Raw genomic sequence first — 26,858 nt, forward strand, 5'->3', positions numbered from 1 at the left:
CGCTTCTGAAAATATTCCTGCACAAATTTTAGTTACACATACTGTACATAAAATATTTCTACAGCTTCAAAACTGCATTACACACTAAGAAACACTTTCACAAACTCAAAATATTAATGACCCTTATTTGCTTCCATGTGCGCCTGCGACTGAACTTGCACACAGATGCTTGTCGGTGAAAACATGATGCCAAGAGCGAGCTGTCACCTAAATAACAACTGTTTCTACCACTGAAAGGCAAAAAGCTGCAGTGTTTTCATCTTTTCTTAAATTCACATTTGATATTGTTTCTCTGTGTTTGTTGAAACTCGTGATATTTTGTCAGCTAACGCCTGATTGAGATGTTCCACTTTGTGTTCTTCCCGAACATATGGAATATATAGCACTACACATATTGTGAATGCACACTCCATTAAGTATGGTTGTGTTTCTCTGCATTTCTGACTGTGGGCGCTTTTATGGAGATGAAAAGACTCTCCTCCTTCCCTGGCAGACGTCCTCTTTTTTTTTTTTAAAGCTTGTGTCTTTCTAAAACAGTAAATAAATAAATGAAAGAAAGTAATTCATCACAGAAGTCATCTTGTTCTTCCAAGTTTGACACGAAGAAGCTCTCATCTGACTTTTAGCTGTGGTCTTGGGTTCTACTTTTATTTTTGTCAAGTCTAAAAACTGGATGTGTGTGTGTGTGTTTCTTTCAGGTGACAGTAACCCCAAGGAGAGCAGCCCCTTCATCAACAGCAGTGATGCTGCCGCAGAGAAGAGTCAGCAGTATGACGGCAAGCACATGGCCTTGTTTGAGGTACGGTCAAATATCCTACACACACACACACACACACACACACACACTGATTTGTTAGTGCACACAATCAGTCGTGATAGTAAAAACTCTCACACTCATTCTCACAATTCAGTGATTGAATAGGAGCTCTGACATCGATTAATGAGGGTAATTACTGTGTGAAGGGCATGCGGGGAACCTCAGGTTTATGCAAGCAAATCTTCCACTGCTAGAAGCAAGGGGCTTCAAGGAGGCAATTTGCCACCACCGCTCCTCGCAAATGTATTTACGTTGCATTCTCGCTGGGATTTCTAGATTAAACAAGACAAAAGAAAATCAGAAAATGAACAATTTATCGTGTAAACACTTGTTTCAGATGGGTTGGAATTTGCAAAGCGGTGTATCAACACTCACCTAATACACTATTAATGTAACAGAGTAGAGTTGAAGATGTGGTCTCTCTTCTCAGCTTACTTTCCTCCGCTGATGATGGTCCTTTTCAAATGGTTTTAAAAATATGATGGCAGCACTGACGCCGGCCCTCCTGTCTGTGTCTGTGTCTTTGCAGGAGGAGATGGACACCAGCCCCATGGTGTCATCTCTCCTCAGCAGCCTGGCTAACTACTCCAACCTGCCCCAGGGGAGCAAGGAGCATGAGGAGGCCGAGAACAACGAGGCAGAGTCATCACGCAAGAAACCTGTCAAGGTATTAAACAGAACACGTGCACAACTACATACATATCAGGCATCATATATAGTGAAGATAACACAATTTAAATCACAGTACATATATCTGATTACAGCAATTAGCTACTTGTTTTCAGATGTAGCTGTGGATTACTGTATGTAGCTAATTGTGACTTAAATCCCCATATTGGTAATTCAGAGTAAAGAGGGTCCTTACAAATGTGCTTTAAACATGATAAGAAGCACAATGCATGCAAATTATAATGCAATGTAATTATTTTATTAATTTCAGAGCACCATATAGTGCTTGTTACTTACTAAATCAAAACATACAAACCATATGAAACTACTACAAACTATTAACATTTTACAAATTAATACATTAACAAACCATTTCATTGTTGTTTTATTATTATTTGGAGGTACTATTATGCACAATTAGCAGCTTATTTGCATTTTCTCTTCACTTTCCATTATGTAAATATTTTGAGCTGAGCTCGCCACTGGTGACCTTTCTATTGTCAACCGTGGTGATCTTTGTCCCTTCTAGCAGCAAACACAGCTACTTCTGGATGCATGTGGATGTAAAATCTGTGTGAAAATCAGATGAATCCTTTTAAAAATCTCTAGTATTTTTACAGAAAATTAGTAAAAACTCCAAACAATCAGGTTTCTGAGTGCTGCAGTGGACGTAAAAGCATTAATGGATCTCGAGTTGTTGTGTTTAATAAGCGAAAGGACAGTGCTGTCTGTACAGCATTATAATGCTAATACGGTTTTAATCATCTAATATACATATATATACTCCATCCACTCCACCAAATATGTTTGTGCTTTGTGAGAAAGAGTAGTGGTGTGCTCGAGAACTGGAGCACTTGAAGAAGAGAGGAATCACATGAAGGAAAAAACAAACTTTAAGCACTTATGTGTTAAGAAGGAACAGAAAAACCTTGGATTAGGTTAAGAAGCCTTCATTACAAAAAACATGGCTAATTTCAATAAAGAACAGACCTTCATCAGGGTTCAAAGGGTGAGCACACATCAAACAAACATTTGTTTGTGTTTGTTTTTGTTTTCTTGTTTCTTCATTTGGATGCGTGAGCTTCACTGTGCAGTTTGTTTTCACATTAATATAGTTTCAGGTTTCAGGAGACATTTTGTATCCAGCAGTTAAAATGTTGAAATGGACAACATTTGCATAGTGAGTTTGGATGTTTTTTTAATGAGATAGAAGGAGACAATGTCATATAAAATATTTTTACAAGGTATTTGAATTATTTTGTGTGAAAACCAATATCAAACACAAACTATTTCAAGCAAATTAATTTTATGTACAGTATATCATAAAACATATCAGGAAGGGATCATTAAAATGATCATTAAAAGTTATTGATCACAAAAAGTTATTAAAAACAGCTCACTGTTTAATACAGCATAGAAAATAATATTATTAGCTATGATAAAAGCTAATAATGATGATTTTATAGTGATGAAATTATACTCCTTCTTAAACAAATTACTCATGCATCATTATTGATTAAAATAAATTAACATACATCAACATGACTCCTGACTCAGTATCAGTGTCACAGAGTGCAGATAGATTCATCTTCTTACTGTGGATTTACATTTGCGCCTGTAATATTGTTTACGGTGGACTCTGGACTACTAGTTCACCTGAGAAAGGTTGTTATGCTTGTTGCTAAGCAATGGTCATTAAGAGTTACCAAATATAGTTTTGTGCTTTCTGTTGGATGACATCATGAACATCCCTAATAGCACAGTTTTTGTTTTGTTAACATGTTCACTGCAGAGCCAGAAAAACTCCACCAGTTTAAAACTTGTCAATCATTTTCTTTTGATATTATAAATCCCCTGTTCATGTTACTGGATTGCATCTTAAATGCCACTCACTAATGAGCTCCTTCCACATCATCCCCTGGTATTTTTCTGTCATTGGGTGTTGAGATGCCAGCAGGAAGGAGTTTACTTTTCATGCTTTTTTTTTTCTCCCAGCTTGATCGACAGATAGGCAGCTATATTAATAATCCTGTGGGAAATGTTGGTGTTAGCAGCATAGTGAGACGTGACATAGCAAAGCTTGAACGAAAAGAGATAATTCAAATAATGAAACAAGTTATGCCAAATTACTAGGACAGACTGGTGATTCACATTTTCACATATTTCATACAGACTTTTAAAAAGTTGAAACTCCAGACACGGATTATGTGAGCTAAAACACAGCTGAGACTGTGTGCAGTGACAGGTTGACAGTTTCTGTATGACCTTTGACTCATGCAGTCTTTCTAGGTGTCCAATCAGTCTGATCTTTTTTTCCCTCCCTATATATCTACTTTTCTCCTCACGTGTCAGTCACCTTCTTTTCCTTTCCTCCTGGCCTGTATCACTTTTACTCAGACAGGTTTTCATTCGTCTTTCTCACCTTGAAGCAAGTCACTGATGATGACCTTGGATTACCAATCGATATACTGTGAATCCAGATGAGTCCTTTAGATAACCATGTACAGTATATCCTTACTCAGTGGTATAAAAGCATTTGAAACTGACAGTGGAGATAAAGCTTATATGTATCGACCACGTGACCATATTGATTAGTGCATGTACTTTTCTTAAACAGATATAGTGACAAAAAACAGTATGAACTACTTACACAGACACTTAAAATGCATAAAAATTGAATAGTTTGACAAAAGTAACTGTTCAATTTCTTGGTCTATCCAGAGATTTCAAGCACATCTTATCAGTGGTCAGACTCCGCTCATTTATCATGGAGATGGTTCAGTTGTTCAGGGGTTATCAGACTAGCAGCTTGGCTCTAGGGATGCCAGCAAAAGTTATATGGTCCACTACTTTTTGCAGACTGAAATATCCCAACATATAATGGATGGACTGCCTTAAAATTTTGTTCAGACATTCATGATCCTCAGAGGATAAAGTCTACTGATGTTTCTCTTCCAGCAACACCAGCAGGTTGATATTTGAAGAACTGAGCTGAACTTTTGGATGAATTACTATGAAATTTTGTACAGCCGTTAATGTTTCACTGAGGAGAAATTGTATATTTGATGATCCCTTAACTTTTGTTTTAGTGCCATCATCATGATCAAAGACCTGCAGAATGACATTCCCCTTGGTGTCAGCTGTACTTTGTTTTTAGCGATAATTAGCAAATGGAGCTAAAATAAGACAATGAACATGGCAAACTTCACACCCGCTAAACCTTAGCATTGTAGCAATGTCACTGGCACAATATTAGCATACTGAGGTTAGTATTTAACTCTAACTAGCATCACTGTAGAGCTTCACAGAACTGATGCCATAGCTCTTATTCTACTTAAAAATGAAACTAAACTATCTCAATGAAACCTGAGCAAACTGCATCTGCTGAAGAAGGCAATGAGATGTGGCTGAAAGATCCAGAAGCTTTTTGCCAAAGTGACAGTTTCAAGGTCAGGAATATGACTTAAAACACAAAAATTGTATAAGAAAAGAAAACCTTGACAGTTCCATGGAAGCAGTTGACCTGTAGCAAAGAAGTGTCCAGATCCTTTGGAGGAGGCCACAGTTGTTGTAAGGTGAGGTGAAGGGTGGTAATGTGGTGAAACATAAGAAAGACAAAACATCACGCTGGCTGGGAGGTGTGCTGGAGAAATAGGCAGACTTTCATTTGCAGTTTCCAAAAAATATACGAAACAAACAAAAACATGAAGCGAAACTTTGTATTTTTTAAACAGCTCAAAACAGTCCTAATGCTTTTTAAAGACCAAAGAAAAGTCACTCAAAGAAAGTCAGTTATCTCCCATGTCACACACATACAGTATATAACATGAGAGCCCACATTTCCAGCATCCCTGGTTCGACCCTGAAAATAAACCAATTATTTGAACATCATTCAGTATTTCTCTTTAGGAATTTATACTTCCTCAATAACAATGACGCCAAAAATGGTGCAATATTTTATCATCTCATCTAGAGGTATCAAACCATGCAGATAGTTTTTGTGGTCTTTACACAGGTTTGAGACATGTGGTGAAAAGCAATGTCTCCCAGGTAATCTACGGACCTGAGTTTAAGAAGTTTTAACTGGAAATACTTTCTACTGAAGGAAAATTCACCATGAAAGTTGTCAAAAATGAGATCTCTGTAATGGGTAATGGAGACACTGTTTCTAGAAAAAGATGTAATTTGGGCGAATCAACTCTTTAATCAGCAGTTTTCTGTTCTGATAGTATAAATGATGCAGGCAGCTGCTGTGTCCACATGGGACTTGTGTGTGTTAGTCGTATATTCCAGCAATATCTCAGTCCTCCCGGTTGTCTCAGATGTAAGATGATTTGTCTGGCTCTCCTCAGCTCGGCTAACCCTGGGAGCAGGTCTAATCTCCCCCCGTCACCCCAGCCCCTTCAATACTTTAATTAGTATGCACGCTATACCAAGCTGCTGCTTCTCCAATCAGCGGCCCATTCCACTGGCAATCTCTCCATCGCCATGAGAGGCTTTTCATTAAGGCAGCCTGTGGCGTTTTATCGCTCACAAAGCGACCCCTCTCTCTTTCTTTCTCTTCCTCCCTCTCTCTTTCTCTCTCTATCTCCTTCTCTTTCTATTTCTTGTTCCACTCCCTCTCTCTTTTCCTCTCTCTCCAGCTCCTTCATCATTAGTCCTTTGAGTGAGTGAGTTGTGAGCGAGGCAGAGCGAGGGAGCCAGCTTTCTTTGTCGCAGTGTGAAAGCCAAGATTAGAGATTTGGTTGACATTTGACACTAGGGAAAAGGCTGAAGGTCACACAAGTTAAGATAGAAACCAGATACAGCAATTTTTACTTATCTGATGTGAAATAATGAACATAGAAGCAAAGGTTTATTTGTGTCACACCTTTTAAACTCAGAGGCAATTCATAGAGCTTTACACGAGGCACAGAAAACCATTAGAGCAACATTTAAGCTGCAATAATCGATACTTTAACAGTGGATAAAATACGTATCTGAAAAGAGGCTGCTCATGAGGAACCCACAGAGTGTTATAACCCTCCTCTGCAGTTCCTCCAAGCTCTACAAACGTTTTAACATCTTTCAGCTAATTTTTTGGGGTTTTCAGCCCACAACTAACGACAGAATTGTCTCGAGACGCAGCAGAAACTTGCTAGCTGGTGAATATAGTGGGGTATTTAGCAGCTATAAAAGTCACATATAACCCTCAGGAGTTGGTGGAGACCAAATCAGAGCAACAAGAAGAGCAAATATTGGACTTAGATTCACCAGAGCACCTGAACTATGACTCCAAATAAATGATAATTTTGCTCCACATATGCTCGATGTGTAGAAAGGAAAATGTTTTCTAACTTATTCTTCATATTCATTGTGTGCTGCCCCCAAGTGGCAAAAAAAACACAATACATTTTTGCCTCGTCTTTATTTAATTGAATCCAGAAATATAATCTGATAAAGGTGCAAAATAACCCCATAAGAAAACTGTTGGCCAGTTTGTTGTAGCTTTTCTCTTTCTCTTCCTCTAATAAAATAACATATGTATTGTCTCTATAATGTCTTGTGTATTGACCAAACTAAACACAATAGAAACCATAAACCTTTTTACTTTTAGTCAAGTAATTTTCTGGACGAGTGCTCTTCCCGAGAGCTACTGGAACATTATTCCATACGCTCTGCGTCCTCGCTTTTTATAGCACAAAGCTCCCCCACATAAGCGTTGTTTCCTTTCAAGGTGTTTTATGATCCTTGCTCTTAGCTTTGCCTTCACCCCCTCGCCTCCTCCTCTCTCTCATTAGACCGGTGCATCGGATTAGTATTTCCATCAGCAGCCTTTTGAAGTATGTACAGTATCCTGATTAATGTCAATTTATGTTATATATTACTGAATTACAAGACAAATAATGCATTTACAAGAATTGTCATCCACAATTTCTGAAGCTGAATTGCTTATTTCACACGTTTTAAGGGCAGTTAGTGTTTCATAGTAACCTAATTTTCAAGACAAAAACATTTTCTTACCTGATTTTCCGTTTACTACTAGAGCATTTCTCCTGATTAAACAATATCCTGTGTATTTGTAGTGGATCTTTTTGCAGCGGAGACCTGGTTTTCAGCTTACTGGTCCTCTCCTGCCCCTCTGCTGACCTGAATTTATGAAAGCAAGAGATTTGGTGTAGCTACTGTTGAGCTGAGCATGTGCATTAGTGGATAAGGAGACTTTTAGCCTTGAATGCGATAGTGAGGCTAAATAGAGGTTTCACAACTGGTGGTAACACATGAGGGTTTGTGGGGTCTTTTAATCTAGAATATTCTAGTAACACATGTATATGCTATTTTGAGCTAGTGAGCCTCCAGCATCACAGAGGACATTTGGCTTCCACAGCCACTTTTCTTTTTTTTTTTTTTTACAAATGACTAAAGAGTAACACTTTTACACACACATGCACACACATGCACACACAGTGTTGACCGCTGAGTGACTGGTTGATCCACGGCCGGTCAGAGAGGCTGATGTTCGCTGGCCTCTCCTCTCCCTGTCTATTTAATAATTCAGGACACCTGAGCAGAAACACATTTGCCCTATCAGCTCCTGTTTGGCCAGCAGAGCGTGGAGATGGTGTTACAAGCTCCCAGTCTACCTCCCTCACTGTTAGGCTCCCTCCCTCAAACCTCACGCCTGTCTGGCTGCCTCCAAAGATATATCCTCCCCTCACTTCTGTGCTACTTATAAGTTATTTTGGTGTATTAACATATATCCATTATTATATGCACTGATTGCAGTAATCCACCAATCCTCCATACAAACAGCAAAAAACACAGCGTGAGACTGAATCAAATGCAGAAATACCTTAAAGTATAAAGCCACTGACGGCTGCTAGATGTTGGTTTCAAAAAATTCTTGGCTCTAGCTAACTCTGATTATAAAAGGATCAACTTCTCTCTAGAAATACTAAGCCATTATGGTGCCAATCACTAGATTCAGGTTATCTAGTAAGTGTGTTAGTGGTCATTTGGGAAATTATTGCTTTGTTAATAAGATTTGAAGACTTAAACTAGCTTTCACGTCTGCCAAGTGGTTATTGATTGACAGCTGCTGGTCTGCTGTGAGACTATTGTTGCAATATTTCTGTAAGATTAATGATATTTGCTTATCGTAGTTAATGGCAGTGCACAGCTCAATGTTCCTAGCAAAATAGCGTTTGGTGTGGTCCAAAGTATTAGTACTATTAGTATTAGTACTTCTTATTTGGAATATCCTGGTACCAAATGAGAAAAGATGGCACTAACCATAAGCAGTAACTCTTAAAACAGGCTCCAATGCAAACCAATGGGTTATGTCATATCCCGCTGTGTCCACCTTTATATAACTTTATATAATCTTAGTAATCCATGCCGTAACATTCAGTAACATTTGTACATTGCTGTCAGCTGGCCAATAAAGTCAAATGCAGTTCAACGAATTCAAGGAATTAATAGATATTCGGTCACAAATCCAGAGGGATTTGGACCTCCAGTAGATGCTGTTCCTGCTTGAAAGCATTAAAAAAAATCCTGTATGAAGTGATTTAAAAGATGACACTGGTTTTGTCCGCCTAAGCAGTTTGGCAGGGTGTCCCACAGCTTGAGGCCCTGGACATTTCCTTTTGTCTCTCCTGCAACTCTTGTCAGATGTACTGTGTGTAGTCTCCCCACGTTCCTCCCCCTACTCCTCTGCCCTCTCTCACTTTCATTTTCTTTTCCCCCTGCAGCTAGCCAAGGATATGAAGTTTCTTTCACCTTCCCTTCCCTTTCTTTTCTTCTCCAAACTCTCTGTCTCGTAGAAAGAAATTACTAGCTTTGCTGCTCTCAGCACTTCAGGAGATGTCCATAGGAGTGTGGAAATAGGACTGTAGGGGTGTAGGTGAAGAGAAGAAAGGGAAGTAATGACCAATCCAGTGTATGTCTAATAATATACTGGACTGGATTACAGCTTTCAAGGTAGGAATGAAATCATTTAGGAATGAAAGGAATGAACAAATCCTTATACCTAAACAACAAAATACGATGTTAATGTTTTGACTAAGCTTAGGCGACTGAGACTACTCAGTTATGGTTAAGAGAACTTTGATGCCACTGTTTAAAGAAACCAATGTTGACTGTTCAGGGACCTGTGGTGTCTCTATCCCAGTACCCTTGAAATTATGTCCACATTGGCTGATTTCACACCTCATGATTTACTTTCAGGACCAACATTCAGTGCAAAAACTGGTCTGTCCTTTGTGTAGCGATGCGGACAGTAAAGGTGTGAAGGTCAGGGTAGTGAGTGTGCATGTTGTGACGAGAGACTTGAGTTGGTCTGTCCTGTCACAGACCTTCAATTAATATTCTTTTTTTTATTATGCATAACCTCCATCTTTCCTTAACCATAACCAAATATTTTAGTTGCTTAATCTTAACCACCTTGACCATAGTTTATTTACCACAACCACATTTTACCTTTACCTTAAAGGGGAAGTACCTTGCACATTAACAGGTTGATATTTATATTTTAGGGCTTTACTGGAATATCTTTGCTTGATTTACAGTTCATAAAACCCCTCATCCATCATATACTGACCCTTTACGCAGCCAGGGTCCATTTTTACGTATGTTCACTTTGTCAACTTTGTCCATGTTAAACATAGACTATATCTAATATTATTACAGTGTAAAACAATTTATAAACCATAATATGTCCCCTTAAATTCAACCATAGTCGGTCAAGCAAATATATTATAGAATTTTAAAAACAGCATTGGACATCCAATCCAATCATCCAATATCTACTTTCTTGTGTGGCGATAGGGTTGGATCTCCCATGTCAAAGCCACACAACCAACCATCATAACCTCCTTCTTAAGTGGCTGTAATAATGTCACATTACTTCCATATTAGCGACTAAGTAGAGTAGCTAATATGGAAGTATGTGAGAGGTCTCTATTGTCAGGAAAGCAAGAACATAGATTATTATAAAAGTTGGCACAAATAATCATTGCTGTTGCTTTTCTGGTGAGGACTGAGTGAAGGAAATGGAGAAATTTCATATTTTTTAAAAGCAATAAAATGGTGTTTCGATGCTGCTTCAGTGGACTTCAGAGCTTCATGTGAATAAAGTATTGCTGATGGATGTAGAGGCTTGAGAGGGCAAGAGAGATAGAAAGAGAGAGGGGCCCAGTCTGGTGAGAGGCTAGTGGATAAGTGGTAGGGCAGCAGGAGGCAGGGGATCTGAATTAGGTGCTACGGCAGATGTATCGAAAGGTCCTGTTGTGCATCTAGCACACCTGAGCCATCCATTCAGTGAGCTGACTTCACTTCCCAGGGGGTCGGTGGGCAGCTGTTTCTTCCTAGTTCAGTGGTGCCACACTGGCCTACCTGTGGCTGTGCAGCAGTCAGTGTTCCCTTTGCTCACGGTGGCCAGCTCTCTGGGGAAATCATCACAGCTCTGGCTCCCAGCCCATTAAACAGACAGTGTGTGTGTGTGTGTGTGTGTGTGTGTGTGTGTGTGTGTGTGTGTATGTATGCGGGCATGTTGTGCATCTGTCAGAGCAGACGCTGGTCGGGACTGCAATCCCCCATCCACAAATGAACAAATGAAACACCAATTGAATGAAAATAGAAAAGCAGCACTTTCAATAAACGTTGAGCCTTTTCCCCAACAGGGTCATTGATTCAATGCATACACAAACGTTGCATCTTTTTCAAGCTATTTCTCAATATAAAGTTATTAGAAGCATCCATTAGTTTACCAGATCTTCTTGTTTTGTGTGGCTGTTTACCAGACCGAGGTGTTTTATCACGTTCAGGTTCTCAGACTCGACATTTGACAACAGTGTAAACCCTCTCAGTATCTATTATCTGTGTCTGTACATGTTATGTAACACCCAGGATTTCTAGCAGACAAACACTGTTTCAAAACCCGCCTATTGTTGAATCTGGATTATAATTTATCACTCAGCTGTGAGCTACAGCAGGCACTCATATAGCGGGCCAACGTACAAGGCCTGCTTGATTATGGTCCTCCATTGTGTGGAGGCGCAGGCGGGGAAAATTAATTTGCAGCCTGGAGAAGGTTATTGCCTACTTTTGGTTATTTCACTCTCTTGTGGAGGGTTGTGGGGCATGGATACTTTTTTTTTTAATATTGCAATGCTTTTATGCACCTTTTAGGGCAGGTTAGTGTGATCAGTAATCATTATATTCAGTCGCTCTGTGCTCTTCAACCTGTTTTTCTCTAAAGTCTAAAGCCATCCAGTGCTGTTTTTGACAAACTATTCTGGCAAGATGTTATCTTATTCGGATTCTGACCTCGATGCGATGTTTGAATCTACCAAGCTATACTTTGTCCTTATCTATTCTTGATAAACATCAACAGTCCAGCATGTTGGTATCATGATTACAACTAAATCTTTTCCTTTTTTGATCTGTTTGAAGTGGCTTTTGTCCAATAAATGAGACTATAGAATAAATGTTTTCACCTTTCTGGCTTCAAAAGTCACAAATAAAAGCCATTAAAATTTTAGAAATCCTTGTTAATTAGAGTCAGCCACCTTGAAAGGGCTCACAAACCCCTTCATCCTTTTGAAGGTGTTAGGTCAGCCATTGTACACCACGGTATGTAAATGCTCACAGGTTTTCCTCTAATAACTTACCTGTTATTACAAACTGACCTCAGCTCCAGCTTCCTGCTCCACTTTGTGCAGCGGCAGCAGTTTCGGGTCGAACAACAAAGTGCTGATGGTAGGGGTACCTTTCCTCCTGCAACACCTGCCTGCTAATGTATATTACACACCAAGTCCCCGAAGGACCTGCCAATGGATACTCAAACTTCTTAATTACAGCATTGCTGCTAGGTGAAAGGGTCATAAAATGAAAAGAATACAGAGGTGAAAAGAGGACGATGTGTTGGTCAGTTTTCAAAATCCCTCTCTGGCTTTTAAGTTAATAAAATTGTCAGATTGGTCTTTCATTTTGTTGCTGATTCAAGTAAACATATACATAATTTACTATAAACACGTGTTAAAGGAATACGCTGTGGGCTTTATACACGTGTTACCGTGTTTTATTTGACATGAACATGCACAAACATGCTCATGATATATGCTTCACGCCATTCCTCTGAAAATGTAAAAAAAATGGTTGTTAGCTATTAAAAATTGATGCAAACAGCGTACAATATACTTTTTATTTGACAAATGTTTTATGAGGAGAGAAAGGTGTTGTTTGCTATAAAATGCCACATGGTACCTTATAAAACCTCTCTCTCTCTCTCTTTCATATACTGGCAGTTCAATGTTACTTCATACTACTTCCTTTTTTTAGCATACACAGCCCTTTGTGGATTCTTGAGCTAGCAAACAGGCAATGAATATGTTGGTTTCTATTAGTATGACTTTTATTGATAGAGGAAATAGGCACACAAACAGTAAACCAAATCTAAACATTGCTTGGATAATACATATGTAGTTTTATAGGAGCCTATTTAGAGTTACAGTATTCATAAAAAACTTTATCAAGACCCATGACAAGCAGATGATGAAAAATCCTCTCCGCCACACAGTGAAGGGCGCAGTCACAGTTAGATCACAGTCTGATTTGCATAGCTTAGACAACAGACAAACTGTGCAAATCATTATCATACAGTGGGGAAAGTGACAGAGACGGACGAGGTTTGTTTTTCCCTCGGCTCCCTCGAGCAACCTGCGGAGGCCATGATGTGATCTTTGTTTAAAGCACAACCCGGCTGAAGGTTGAGAGACTCCCTGCTGTGAAGATTGAGGTGCAGAGGAGGCGAGGTTGTGGGTCACACTTCAGCTCTGTGGAGGACAAAGTGTACACACACAAATAATAACTATATTGTTGTCACTCAGTAGAACATTAATAGATATAGATTACCAACACGGTTTACTGTTCCACAAGTAGATATTGATTCAAATCCCGATCGGAGGTCCTTTGCTGTATGTCACCCCACCTCTCTCTCCCATGTTTCCTGTCTGTCTACTGCTTAATAAAGGCGTCTATGCCAACAAAATCTTTTTTTTTAAAAACGAAACTGGACAGACTTTTATTATTTTTGGGCTGTATAAATAAAATTCACTTGACTTAGCTTCACTTGATTCAAGTTTTGCAAATATTGCAAAATTCAAAACTCCTGAATTTGTTAACAAGTTATAAATCTATCAATTGTACATTTGTAATCCCCTTCGAAGTACTCTAATTTAGATGTGCTACACTTGTCCCAGTACTTCTTCCACCACGCTGTAGGCATGCACTACCTAGCACCAAAACCGAAAACTACTCCTGTGCTATCAATGCCTTCTGGGAGTTTTTGGGTGGCTTTTGTATTACCAGGAAGGTCAGGGCTGATTCTGTGAAGGATTTACAGAATAAAACCATCAACCACCAGTCGACTCGACCACTGAAACATTAAATTCAGCATAAAATATAGTCATTGTTAATGTTTCTTCCATATTTCATCGATATAGACATGAAAGCTCAGTTTCTTGTAAATGAAAGTACCAACATACAGTATTTACAGCTCTCCACTGTTTCTACTTTTTACCTTTTGACAGTAGTCTGAAGAGGTGAGTCTGAGAAGTGATGTATTTCTGGAGTCAGTAACAATGTTGTAACAGTAGCTTTCTCCACAGCACAGATGTTGTTTGGATTTACAATGAGGTTAATATGATGTCTCTTGAATCATCAGTCTTATATGCACTATATTTTATTTTTAACCTTTAAATTAGTAATGGGGCCTGATCCATTCTGGGTTATTATGTGCACATAACACATTCACACACGAGACAATGTAATGTGATATGAAACTATATTATATAGCATAAGGTATGGTATAATTAACTAAGATATTATTCGACATGTTAATAAGCCTGCTGCTGTTCAAAACTGCATCCTAGGTCTCCAAAGTGATGAGCTTGCTAATTACAGTTCAGAGTGGGAGCTCTTGCTGTGTTGTTTATCTAAAGGAAATTAGAAGATAATTATATTTGTGAGACCTGTTTGGACTTGTTCTCTCTCTTTCTCTCCCTCTCCCTCTCTCTCTCGCTCTCTCTCTCTCTCTCTCTCTCTCTCTCTCTCACTCTCTCTCTCTCTCTCTCTCCTGCTTTCACTCTCTCCTCTCCTCTCTACAAACAGTACATTATTAATGCTGGAGAGTGAGCCGCTCCAAACAAATCACATACTGTTGCATCAGACACAATATTATTCATTTGATGTCAGCCACTTGTCAGGATGATTTGATTAAAAGTCTGGTTCATGAATTCGGCATCTGCTGTCACTTCCTAGTGCAGGGCTTCTTTTTTAAATCCTCCATCTTGTATCGCATCCATCCAGCTGCAGTAGATTTAATAACCGCAGTGTTTTGGCCGACACTGATTAATTTAGCAGTGTTCAGACATCTTTCCAAAGCAAGTCAGTATTTCATGATGCTTTTTGGATCCAAAGATTCAATAGCACGGAGATACTGGATGGGTGATGATATTTGATTTATTATACATTTTTTTATAGAGACACATAAACAAATATTTTTAAATCAGTTAATTAAAGATATTTTGACCACGAGGAGGGTAGGTATCTGTAATATAATGCTGACACTGTTTCTAAATGATCTTAAAGTCCCTTTCCACTCAAAATTGTTCCTTCTCTTGAATGTTTGAGCTTTACTGTGCAGAACGCAGCTGGAAAGGTGGGAAGAAGAAGATGATTAACACTCTCTGTTCTCGCCTTAAATCTGAGTTTAAAATGAGCACATATAGGTGTGATTTTGTCACGTCAGAGCTGCTTTGGATGCCACTCATTTGGATGCCACCCATTTTGCCAGTCATACAACTGTGATGTGGAAACTTGAGACCAGTCCACATACACTGGATTTTTTCAGTGAGGGAGGAGGAGGGGTAGAAAGTGCCACAGCAAAAAAAAGACACTTAATGTCTCTTATTTATGTAAATTGTTCTGCACATTGACCTATAGTAGTAATACAGTGTAATTCTGCTGTGCACTCCTTGTTTTATGGTCTTGAATGACAATAAATTTCACTTTGACTTTGACATTGAGAAAAGAAAAAAAGGAGCTAATGTTAATGCTCAGTGGCTTAGTTGGCACAAGTGCCTAGATGGCACATTCAGCACATCTATATTTGCAATTGTAAACTGCTGCTGCTGCTGTTGTCAATGCTCTTAAAGAAACAGCTAGACCAGTTTTTAATACAACAACAACAACAAAAACAGCTGTTGTTATCAGTTTTTATTCTTAGCTGTCAATCTTAATCCCAACAAGAAAGCAGATTTGCCAAAATATTTTCAAACTGCCTGAACTCCAGCTCTACATAAGGATGGCTGCAGCTGTTTTTGGATGTTTTGCATCAATAAGATTGTGTGTTTATGTGTCGTTAATGTCTCTTGATTTGATGGACAGAGTGCTAGGATTATATATCCAACATATTCATCTGTCATTTGAAAGAGTGTTGCCTATTGGATTTTTATTTTATTGTATATGTGTTTAGACACAACTCAAAATATCTCAAAATATATAGTTCATTAGTTCAAGAGTGTAAAAGATCCCATTTTAAAAAACAGATTAGTATTTGTATTTAAAAGAACCTAATAAACAACAATAAATAACACTGATTCTGTAAGCTCATATGAGCGTGGGGTCTGATGGAGCTGGTAATCCCTATTTTGCATAAATTGCCTGCATGAGATGAATTACTATCACTGCAGCTACATTTTGTGTTCAATCTGTGAAGTATTCACCTTTTTTGGGACAAATCCTCGTGTGTAATAATGTCTTCACTGACAAAAAAGGGAAGCTAATCATTGTTCTCTTCACCCTGTTTGTTTTCACTGAAGCAAAGAGACGCAGCACAGGTTTGTCGTGTTATCTGTGAGGTAATGATGTGACAGTTAAGGTCTGCACTCTCACTTGGTAAAATGGGTCATGGCTGGATATCGGCGTAATTACCCTTCATTGGCCGAGCTGTCCTTGAGCAGAGAATGAATATTTCTCTATTATGTACAGGGTCAGCTGATGTGTCCTTCAGATTTAATACATGCCATCATCTTGGTGCCAACACACACACACACACACACACACACACACACACACACACACACACACACACACACACACACACACACACACACACACACACACACACACACACACACACACACATGCATGCATGCACAGGACATTTTCACATACTGTACACAAACACATAAGTACATACACACACAACACACACACACACATACACACACACACACAAACACTTTAAGAACATATCAAAAACCTTCAAAAAGAAAAACATCCTATTAATCAATCTGAAATGTGACAAAATACATCTTCAGTCTCCAAGTGTCAGTAATTACTTTCAGCCGAATGGCCTTGAAGCTGATTCTGGTTTTATATAAGGACACACACAGCAGCTCTGTCTTTGCCCAGTGATCCACACCAGGGACAGCACTGCAGCAAAACCAACAACAACAAAATCCACTCCAAAAAACGAGGAGCCTGAAAAGAAGTAAAATAATAATAAATCCATCCTGTGAACAGATCGGTCCCTTGGCTGCCTCCTGATCTCAATGTTTTCTTTGTTTCCTGGAGTCTGAGTAATTATTGGTATGAAAATCAACAAGAGGAATTATACAATGCAATGTGGGAACCCTTTAAATTTAAAAGAAATGTAATTAAAAGGTACAGTTTAGGAAAAGATGTAGATGGAACAACCTTAAGCCTTTTAGCAGGGCTCCCATTTAGCTCTCTGAAGTGCAAAATACATTGTCTTTTTTTTTTTTAACAGTTAAATAACTGGAAACTATTACAGTTTAATATGCATGTTAAGAACAAGGAAGAGTAAAACAAAGAAAGAACTAATTAATAATGGAAAACATATGTTTACAATAAATGAAAATAAACAGTCATTAATGTGACAACAGCAGCTATTTCAACCCGGAGCGACATATTACAAATACAAATGGGTCCTTTGAAGGTAATAATTTGTTAAGTCCCATAAGTAAATGTCTGTTGTGTCTTACTGGCTCTATGACCATCTGTAGTGTGTTGAGCTATTTGTTTTTAATATTACACTTAGAGAAAATAAGTACAAGACGCTGCAGAAACCAAAGCATATCTGAACACAGTGCTGGTGTTTTGACTGTCATTGATTTTGAGTCATTGAATCAATCAGTGACTGCTGCACACAAGGCATCTGGTGTGTTGGTCTTTTGGAAAATAAGCAAGAAGCATCTGTTTAAAATTGCTGTAATTCAATATTATACAAATAGACATATACTCCAGACATGTTTTAAATACATATAATAATAATAACTCTGCTTGGAATAATAATGTGTTTCTGATATGTGGTTTTCACTAAAAAGGACAGATAAAAAAGCTTCTCCCTCATTAAAAAAAAATCCAATGTTTTTGACTTCACTGGAAGTCCATTATCAGTGTATTGGAGGCTTCAAGTTGTCACATTGCATGAGTGTGAGTTGCACCACAATTAGCTCCAAACTAGTTTTGATGTCACAAATCACGCTAATAGGAACACACCTTAAACTCTGTCAAGCATAGAGACACTTGTCAGCAGATGAAGGAGAAAACAGCCTCCTAGTGTCAAACTCTGCACATTCGTCATTCTACTCTACTCAAACAATCAATGGGAGGAACAATAAGAAAAGGGTATTCTTCTGAGGGGAGGGGGACTACAAACTGCATCAACAAATCATCTCAGGAAATAACTGTATCACTGCACTGACCAACAGTTTTGTGTCTTTATTAACCATATTTTTAAATTATTTCTGAAAAGAGTTGAATTGTTACAATAACTTCTGCCCTCGTTTTCATCCAGGCCCCCCAACTTGGTACCCTGATGGGCGTCTATCTGCCGTGCATCCAGAACATCTTTGGAGTCATCCTCTTCCTCAGGATGACCTGGTTGGTGGGCATCGGAGGTGTCATCGGGACTTTCGTCATCGTCTTCATGTGCTGTTCCACAGTGAGTGTGTCACCTTCTTTTTTTTTTTTAAGCCCCTCTCTTGATCCATATTGAGGTTGACCTGGTTTATCCTGAAACCAGAAGTTCACACATTTTAAAAATAGCAACCTTAATGTGAAAAGCATCATTTTATAGTATCCATGGCAACAGATAATTTTCTGGTTATGAGTTGTACTGTAGGAAAAGATACCAGATGTAGTAACCATCATTACCTCCATTGAGAACAGTGAATATTAAAGTCATACAATTGTCTAAATGCAGACTCTAAATTATGTCGGTCACCTCAAGTACAAAGCTGTTCTTATACAAGACACATATGTTTTTGGTAGTTAGCAATATTGAAAGCCTATGATATGTATGTTATATGTAATATTTATGTATTTTTTAAATTAGTAAGATTTTATATTGACCCTATGCTCATGTGTTGCTAGCAACTGTTTCATATAAAGCAGTCATGTAGTAGTCACAGTGTCACATACATTATATTAAAACAGTAATTCCATGTTGATGCCGCCCATTCTCAAATGTAGACTATCCAATCTACACTTAAATACATTATGTTCTTCAGTACTGCCTGACATGTAAGCTAACATTAGATTAGCACTGTAGACTTGTGATTGTGGCACAAACAATAATATACTCATAGTGGAGAGTTTTATGGATTTATTGTCTCTGGGTCATCATATAGATGTACCCACTTACTGTGTAGTCATGTGTCAGAGCGTCTCTGGTGTTGGACTGACACCCTGTCGTGGCCTTGAGACTGAAATTACAACAGACATGGTCCCACAGGGTCAACAGCGCTGCTGTCAGTGATCTGAGTGGCTGTTACAAACTGATTGTGTTTGACTTGTTTGATGCATTTGATTGTCAGGAAACATACAGTATGTTGTGCCTCTTGACTGAATGACTATCTATACTTATTTTACCTAAAGTGTCTGTTAACAACATCCAAAGTTAATAATCAGAACTTTCTGTCAAACATCAGGAAACGTTCCTCACACATTCAGTTTCAGTCTAGCTTAATTCAGTGTAGTGCCCATTCAAAACGTGCCTGTTCAGAGCTGGTGTGAATGATTATATACACCAACAACTATTATAGACAGATGTTAAGTACTGTAACAGTGAATCTTTACTCATTTCCAGTGTAAGGAAGGCTGCATTTTAAAATAAACTACATATGGAGAGCTTTTGAAAAATGTGCATCCTAAAATAAGATGGATCATTAATTTTCTTTGGCCCCAGTTCAGATCATTTGAGTTGCTAAATTTGCTAAAAAGATTTGTGCTTAAATAAGACAAACTGCTCATGTGAAGTAGCCAAAGAGTCTGTCCACTCTTGATTTAAATGCTGTTTTTTGGCTGTCTACTGTTCTCTTGTTAGAGCACTCAGCCTACAAAAAAAAAATCTCTGACTCTCGGTACAGCTCTGATGGCCGGCTGTGCTCAGAGTTATGGTTTTATTATTATGAAGTACAGAAAATCAAAAACGTTAATATTTTGGGTGAAAACAACTAATGCAGGGATTTGAGGGTTTAATGAACAGCCACACTCAATATTTTCAGTAGTTTTTTTAATTGTTTGAGTATTATATAGCCATTTCCAGTTAGGCCCTATACCATTTCCAAATCATCACATTTATTTAAGTTAGAATATACACTCACACTAATCCAAATTAATTTCAGATTATGAGAAATGCTCCACTCCAGCAGCAGAGGACAGTCACCACTTCAACACCCCACTCTTTTTACTCCTGGACAGCAAACTCTGTGCTCTGACACAGAGCTGAGCAGCTCACTGTTCACTTGTTTATTCAATGTTTATTAACCCTCGCATACTGTTCATATTCTGGCCCATCACAGTATTTCCTCATAATTAGTCATTCTCTTTCAGGGAGCAGAAAGAGTACATTTTTTAGCTTTTATGCGAAAAAAAACTATGAATAAATAACACTATTATGGACATTTTTTAATGACGATTTTTGAAATTATGGATAAATATGCGTCAAACACGATAAAAAAAATGTTTTTAAAAAGTTCTGGGTCACATTAGGGTAAGCCATCAATTTTCAGGCTAATGGGAAAAAAGTATTTTTAATGCTCTGAGATGTAAAAGTGGGTCAGCCCTAAACAGTATGTAATATCGAATGTCCAAATTGCACTGAATTCGAGACAGCACTTCTTTGGGTCCTAAGTAATACATCAGTTAGGTGTGAAGTCGATCAGATGAACAGTTCTCAAGATATGTGAAGGACATACATACATACAGACAGAGAGTCCTTCCTTTGTAGTTATGAAGAACAATGAAGCCTTGGTTATGTCATCGTAGAGGGCAGTTTAATTTAATCTGTGTTGTCTATATCATTGTACAGGGCAGTTAATTTAAAGTGTGTTGTCTATCTGCCGTCAGGGTTTGTGTATCTTTTGTGCAGTGTGCGTTGTGGCAGGACTGTATGTTGGCATGTCTGTGTGTTTGTGCAGCCTAGATTCTCCTCCAGCACTGAGTGTATTTATAGAACAACCCCCTCAAATCCCAACCATGGCAAACTTGCCTGCACAGACACACACAGGCAATATGCTTCCCAATCATGTTTCTCTGTGACAGCGTAGAGAAGGCTTTGAAACAGCACAGTGAGGGAAATCATGAATGTTTGTTTTTTTCTACTATTCTACTATTTTTAAATTGACTATTGCACCCATTTAGAAATTGATATAACATGCCAACGTTTTATGTATATTTATGGAAAAAAATATGGTTTTAATCATCTCTAAAATATAAATAATCAGCCTGTAAAATGGTTGCTAATTACATCTGCAGTACAATTTTCTGCAGTCACACTTTCTGTGGGAAGGTATCTCATTTTGAAAGAATGATAAATTCCCATTAATATATTGCCCAGTTGGATTACTTAATAATGTGCCCCAGTTTAATTGCTGGTGTGAAATTCTGTTTAAGCGTCCAAAAAAAACTGTGGTTCTCAGTTTTATGCTAAAAATGGTGTCTAATATTGTGTAAAAAAATGGAGGGAAAAAGATCAAAGCTGGTTCAGACTCAGATTGACAGGAAGCCTGCAAACATACACACACAGCTTATATACTGCATTTCTTACGCTAACACACACAGAGACACTAAAATTTCCTCACATGCGTACATCAGGGAATATCTAAAGTCTTCTACATACATTTATTTTCTCTCTCTCTCTCTCTCTTTCTTTCTCTCTCTCTCTCTCTCTCTCTCTCTCTCTCTCTCTCTCTCTCTCTCTCACACACACACACTCACACTCACACTCACACTCACACACATATTTCTTATCTGTCACACTGAGCTCATTGCAGAGCCCCGGGGCGATAAGCCTGAGCATGAACGGTGTGTGAGAAACCCCCACCTCTCTCCTCCTGAGCTCCTTGCATAACACATAACCACCCATCCCTCCAGGGGTTCTGCAAGCAACACACCGCAGGATTGCGTGTGTGTGTGTATGTGTGTATACATACATGTATGCATGTAGTACACACACACACAGCGATCCCCACCTTAGTGAAATCCACAGGACTTCAAGAGCAAAGGAATCACACATTCTGCAGAGCTCGATAATATACAGCTTGTCCCTATGTTTTATTCACAGGAGTGCTTGATGGGATATCACTGACAGAGCACTTTTCATTAGACGCTCAATCACATCTGCACATATCTGTCCCTGTCCAACACTTACGCCGTTATTTGTCACGGAACATTTTGACCGAACATTAACGAGCCGCCGTACACCCGCACATTCCTGGGAATCGTTATTAAATGAAGAATGTGCCTCCATGTGGAAAAGCACTGACACGTTATGCCATTAAAAATGAAATTATACACACAACCAACCATTTTAAGAGTCAGTATATCACTGCAGACGGCATTCTTCACGCATGCGGGGTGTGTGTGTGTGTGTGTGTGTGTGTGTGTGTATTTCTAGCTCACATAACGAATGCAGTCTTGTCACCAAGATAAAATGAGCTTTAATATTCTAGATGGAAAGTCATCTGTTGTTTGGTCTTCCTCATTACTTCCAGGTCTTGAATCCAAATGCTGCGAGGGGAAGGGTGGTCTGCCCTCTGTCGTGACTCATTTAAATGCTAAGGATGCTTCATCTTTCCTTCATTCTTTTTTTTTTGTTACTCTCATCTCTTTCGCTTCCTCAATTTCTCCGACCCTTTTTTCATTTTACTGTCTCATTATTTAATCTCTCTCCTACTCACTTTTGATTTTCCTGCCTGATTTGTCTTCCCTACCCCTCTCCTCTCTTTCCACCTCCACCCACCATCCAATTGTTTTGTCCTGCTTTGCCACTTTCTCTCTCCCCGTGCAGCTGCATCTCGTCCTCCTGTGTTTAGTCTCCATCCCCGATGTCAGTCTGAAAGTGAAAATCACCTCCTTCTCCTTCACCTGACACTTATACCTTCCACAGAGATTTCAAGTGATAAACAGCACACTGGAAATAGACTTCTGCTGTATGACTGTATGTGAATTGATGAAATTGTTCTTGACAAAACTATCCTGCATTTGTGTAATGAAGCATGCTAATGAAGCACGCTCTCAGGGCAGCATGAAAACTCCATTCCTGTCAAAAGCAATTTCCGCTTAGCTCTGAGGTCAACGTAAGGCAAAATCAGAGTTTGACTGTAGCTTTGGGAAGGAGCAGACCTAAAGTGTCCTTCGCAGTCAGCGTCAGGAGTGTATCAGCTACAGCCGCAGACTTTTTCTTAAAAATGATAATTAGCATTTTCTTCTCAACACATTCTTCAAACTCAGCCGGAAGCATGATGGCGTAGCAATTATTCAAATTTCTCTAGTGTTCAGGCTGCCTTATAAAGAAAGTGTCCCATTTGTCTGATATGTAGGCTGTCTGCTGTTTTTTGCCTCATATGGATGAGACAGATGGCGAGGAGTCATAATCTGAGGTCTTCAACTGGCATGCTTGGAGGCCAGAGGGCGTGTGGGTACATGTGAGTTTAGAGGTACACTCACTCACTTCAGGCATCACAGAGCTAGAAGGCACATTAACAAACCAGAGTACAGCGCTCCATCTATGCTCTTATCACGCAAACTCTCAAACCAACACAATTTTAGGTTACCTGCATTGCCTGAAAGTGGGACGATAAAACAGGCCACAGGCTCTGGGTCAGTGGGAAAAAAAGATGCTGCATATCTTATACCCACTACAGCTTAACCGCTGCTGCCTTCAGTGCCAGAACAAAAAAAATAAATAGAGATTCAAAAATAGAAAAAGGCCCTTCAAAAAAATGTTTGAATTTGAAATGTTGGATATATTTATTTATTTAGCTTTTCTACATTTGAGGGTACGTCCAGTGATTCATTTGATTTACATTTACAACAAATCAAAGTGTGACATTCTGGGATCACCTTGCAGGACGGAGAGAGCTGCCTGCTGAGTTTGAGCCAGCAGTTGATCGATGGCATTTATTAACGTCTCTGTCCGCAGTGACGCCCAGAGAGCCAGGTGGAATAAAAGTAGGGCACTGCTAAAAGTAAAAGGTAAAGTGACCAAATCTCATCTTCTAGCTATGTGTCACTTATGGCACTACAGTCAAAACAAAATGACAGAACAGACTTCAACCAGATAAAGTACCGATCACACAAAATGGAGACTTCTGAGAGGTCACAGTTGTTACTTATACACTGCCTGAAGTGGCAGGGCAAAATGTTAACATTGACACTTTTAGTAAATCTTTTATAAATATCAACCCATCCAAAGGAAGCACCATACCCCTATTTAAATGTTTCAAGCTTTCAATTCTTGCACGGAGCATAATTCAGTTTAAAATGATAGAAGAATACTGAAACTTGATTTCCTACAGAGGAAGACAACAGAGAAAAAGAACAAAGAAGCAGCAGTGTTGTTATGCTGCAGGGTAGAGCTAATTAGTCCTAGTATTACACAGAGACCAATATGATATGGAAAAAATGTAATATCTTGTTTTAACATACCTCACTTGAATGCTTACTATAGAAAACATAGTAAGATTAATGCTGTAGTTAGGTAATAATATGCTTCAGATGTAACACTGTACCAGAATTTACTAGTAAGTGAGTTAGCCAGACATGCTAATATTCACAGCTTAAGTTGGAATCGATGAACACTAATCCATTTTTTACACTTACGTTGCTGATTTTTGGAAAGGCGAGAAAGGACACAACCATCCAAACTCTTTAGATACAGAGCATTACTCTAACTTACTCTGCACAACACTTTAACACGAGGGGAAATCTAAAGCTTGACAAGGCATGCAGTCGCTTAGCTATGATTGGACAATCGCTCTTCACAAGAGGACAATCTATGGCTCCTTTATGCCTTTTTACCTTGGCAATAGTATTACTTCTAATGTACAGCACATCGGTCCTGTTTGACTGCACTAGTAATTGTAAATCGTGACTGAACTGGCAGCTGCCCTGTACAGTTGGTGCATGGTGATTCAGTGATTTAGTATGCGACTGGCTACCTCTGCGTGGCTGCTGCCCACATCAGATAAAACACTTAAACAATTACTGTCTTATCAGCTGTGGTGGGAGAAGAGCTTGTGGCCTCATTATGACCAGATTAGAGAGAGGAACAGAGCCTAACAGTCCCACTCACTCCTCACTCCTGATCGTCAGTCCGCCGGGCCCTCAGGTGACACTAAACACACAATAGTCTTTATAGAGACAGACGAACTGATAGTCGAACGTATCCACAATGTCGTCCTGCTGCTGAGAGCCTTCAGATTTTCTTCTGTTACAGTTCTCACTCTATTTTTTGTCTCACTGGTCTCACTAACATAGCTAAATAAAAATAATATTAACAATGTGGAAAATGAAAATATTATTATTTCAACTCCAGGAAACAAAGTGTATCATTGTTATAGCTGGTAATAGTTAATGAAGTTATTGGTATAGAACAAAGTACTTTGCACTTTAAGGATGTCAAGAATTAAATTATTAGTGTTAATGATATTGATTCATAAGCCAGTGCATGTTTTTCAAATATCTAATATTTTTGATAAGGATCATTTCAATTTAAGTATTAAAACATTGTGACCCACATTTGTAACACATCTTTATAATTATAAATTAGCATGCAAAAAACATAACAGCTAACTGCTAACGCTAAAGACTTCCTATGTGCACCTCGATGCATAGTAAAGACAGAGGAAACATGTCGGCTGACATGTATGCTGGTACCAGTATAAAAATGGCCAATGATATTACCCCATACCGATGTACTGATCATGCTTTAATTCATAATCTGAGGAACCTTTAATTACCCAGTTTGTTTACTGGTCCTTCCAAAAACACATCTGTTCCTGCAGCTGCTAGAAATGTAAAACATCTTGCTTTTGGATTTTACCCAGAATTCATACACCAACAATTTTACAAACATGAAAGGTTTCTCAAACTGGGAAGAAGCTGAATCAAGTTACCACTACATGAGAAAACTTTGCACTATAAATTTTATTTTTTGAATATTGAAACAATCACTAAAGCAATACATGCAATAAAAAGTAATGGCATAATGAAAATAAAATAATGGCAGCAGTGAGGCAGTATTTTCAGAAGAAGAGAAGAGAGAAAAAATGTGCAGGTAGGAGCTTTTTTAAGAGAAGACACTGATTTTTCTACCAGCCTGCTCTCACATCTCTTCCTGATGCTTCCTTTTTCTTTCTCTGTCGCTCTCTTTCATGTGCAAACAATGTAAAAAAGACACTCAGAAATTCAACAATAGTGTTTGAAAGACTGATGAAATCTTAATGCCTTCTTTGTACTGTCATATACACTATCTCTCTCTCTCTCTTTCTCTCGCTCACCCTCTCTGTTTCTCCTTTGTAATTTTTTTTATATTTCTGGCCGCTGTCTGTAACTCCCCCTCTCTTCCTCTCCAGGGCAGTGAGAGCTGGCTGTTTGTGTTGCAGGCAACCACTGATCTCCATTCTAGCATGTCCTCACATTTCTTCCGGTGTTTTCTGCTCAATACTGGAGTTACGTCAGAGTTGTCATTGGCTGTCTGAATGTGCTCTGACAGCTGATGACAGGCCCAGAGGCATCATTATTGGTCTAATTAACAGCCAGTCAGCTTTAGCATTTAGCATTGCTGTAAACTGATGTCCCTGCGTGAACTCCACCACAGGATGTTCTGATACCATGTAATGATGAGCGTCAATGAGAGAAATGAGAGTTTAGTGAAACGTCTCAGCAATTAGTTTAATGGATAGCCATGAAAATCTTGAGCGCACATTTATCTTTGAGGATGAATTGTAGTGACTCCAATTTTCATCAACCATCATCAGGTCAAAGTTTTAATTTGTCCAATACTTTGTTTTAT

The 26,858-nt window shown here is 38.7% G+C and overlaps 1 protein-coding gene across 1 annotated transcript in view; it reads left to right on the forward strand.

Moving 5' to 3' along the window:
* Positions 1–26,858, forward strand: part of slc12a5a (solute carrier family 12 member 5a) — a 167,283-nt gene that overhangs the window by 115,726 nt on the left and 24,699 nt on the right. The window contains exons 3-5 of the mRNA XM_053316722.1: positions 699–799; positions 1,347–1,484; positions 18,354–18,500. Of these exons, the coding sequence (XP_053172697.1) occupies positions 699–799; positions 1,347–1,484; positions 18,354–18,500 (386 nt within the window). The remainder of the gene's footprint in view (positions 1–698; positions 800–1,346; positions 1,485–18,353; positions 18,501–26,858) is intronic.

This window comes from Scomber japonicus, chromosome 3 (assembly GCF_027409825.1).
Source record: "Scomber japonicus isolate fScoJap1 chromosome 3, fScoJap1.pri, whole genome shotgun sequence".
NCBI classification, from domain to species: Eukaryota; Metazoa; Chordata; class Actinopteri; order Scombriformes; family Scombridae; genus Scomber; species Scomber japonicus.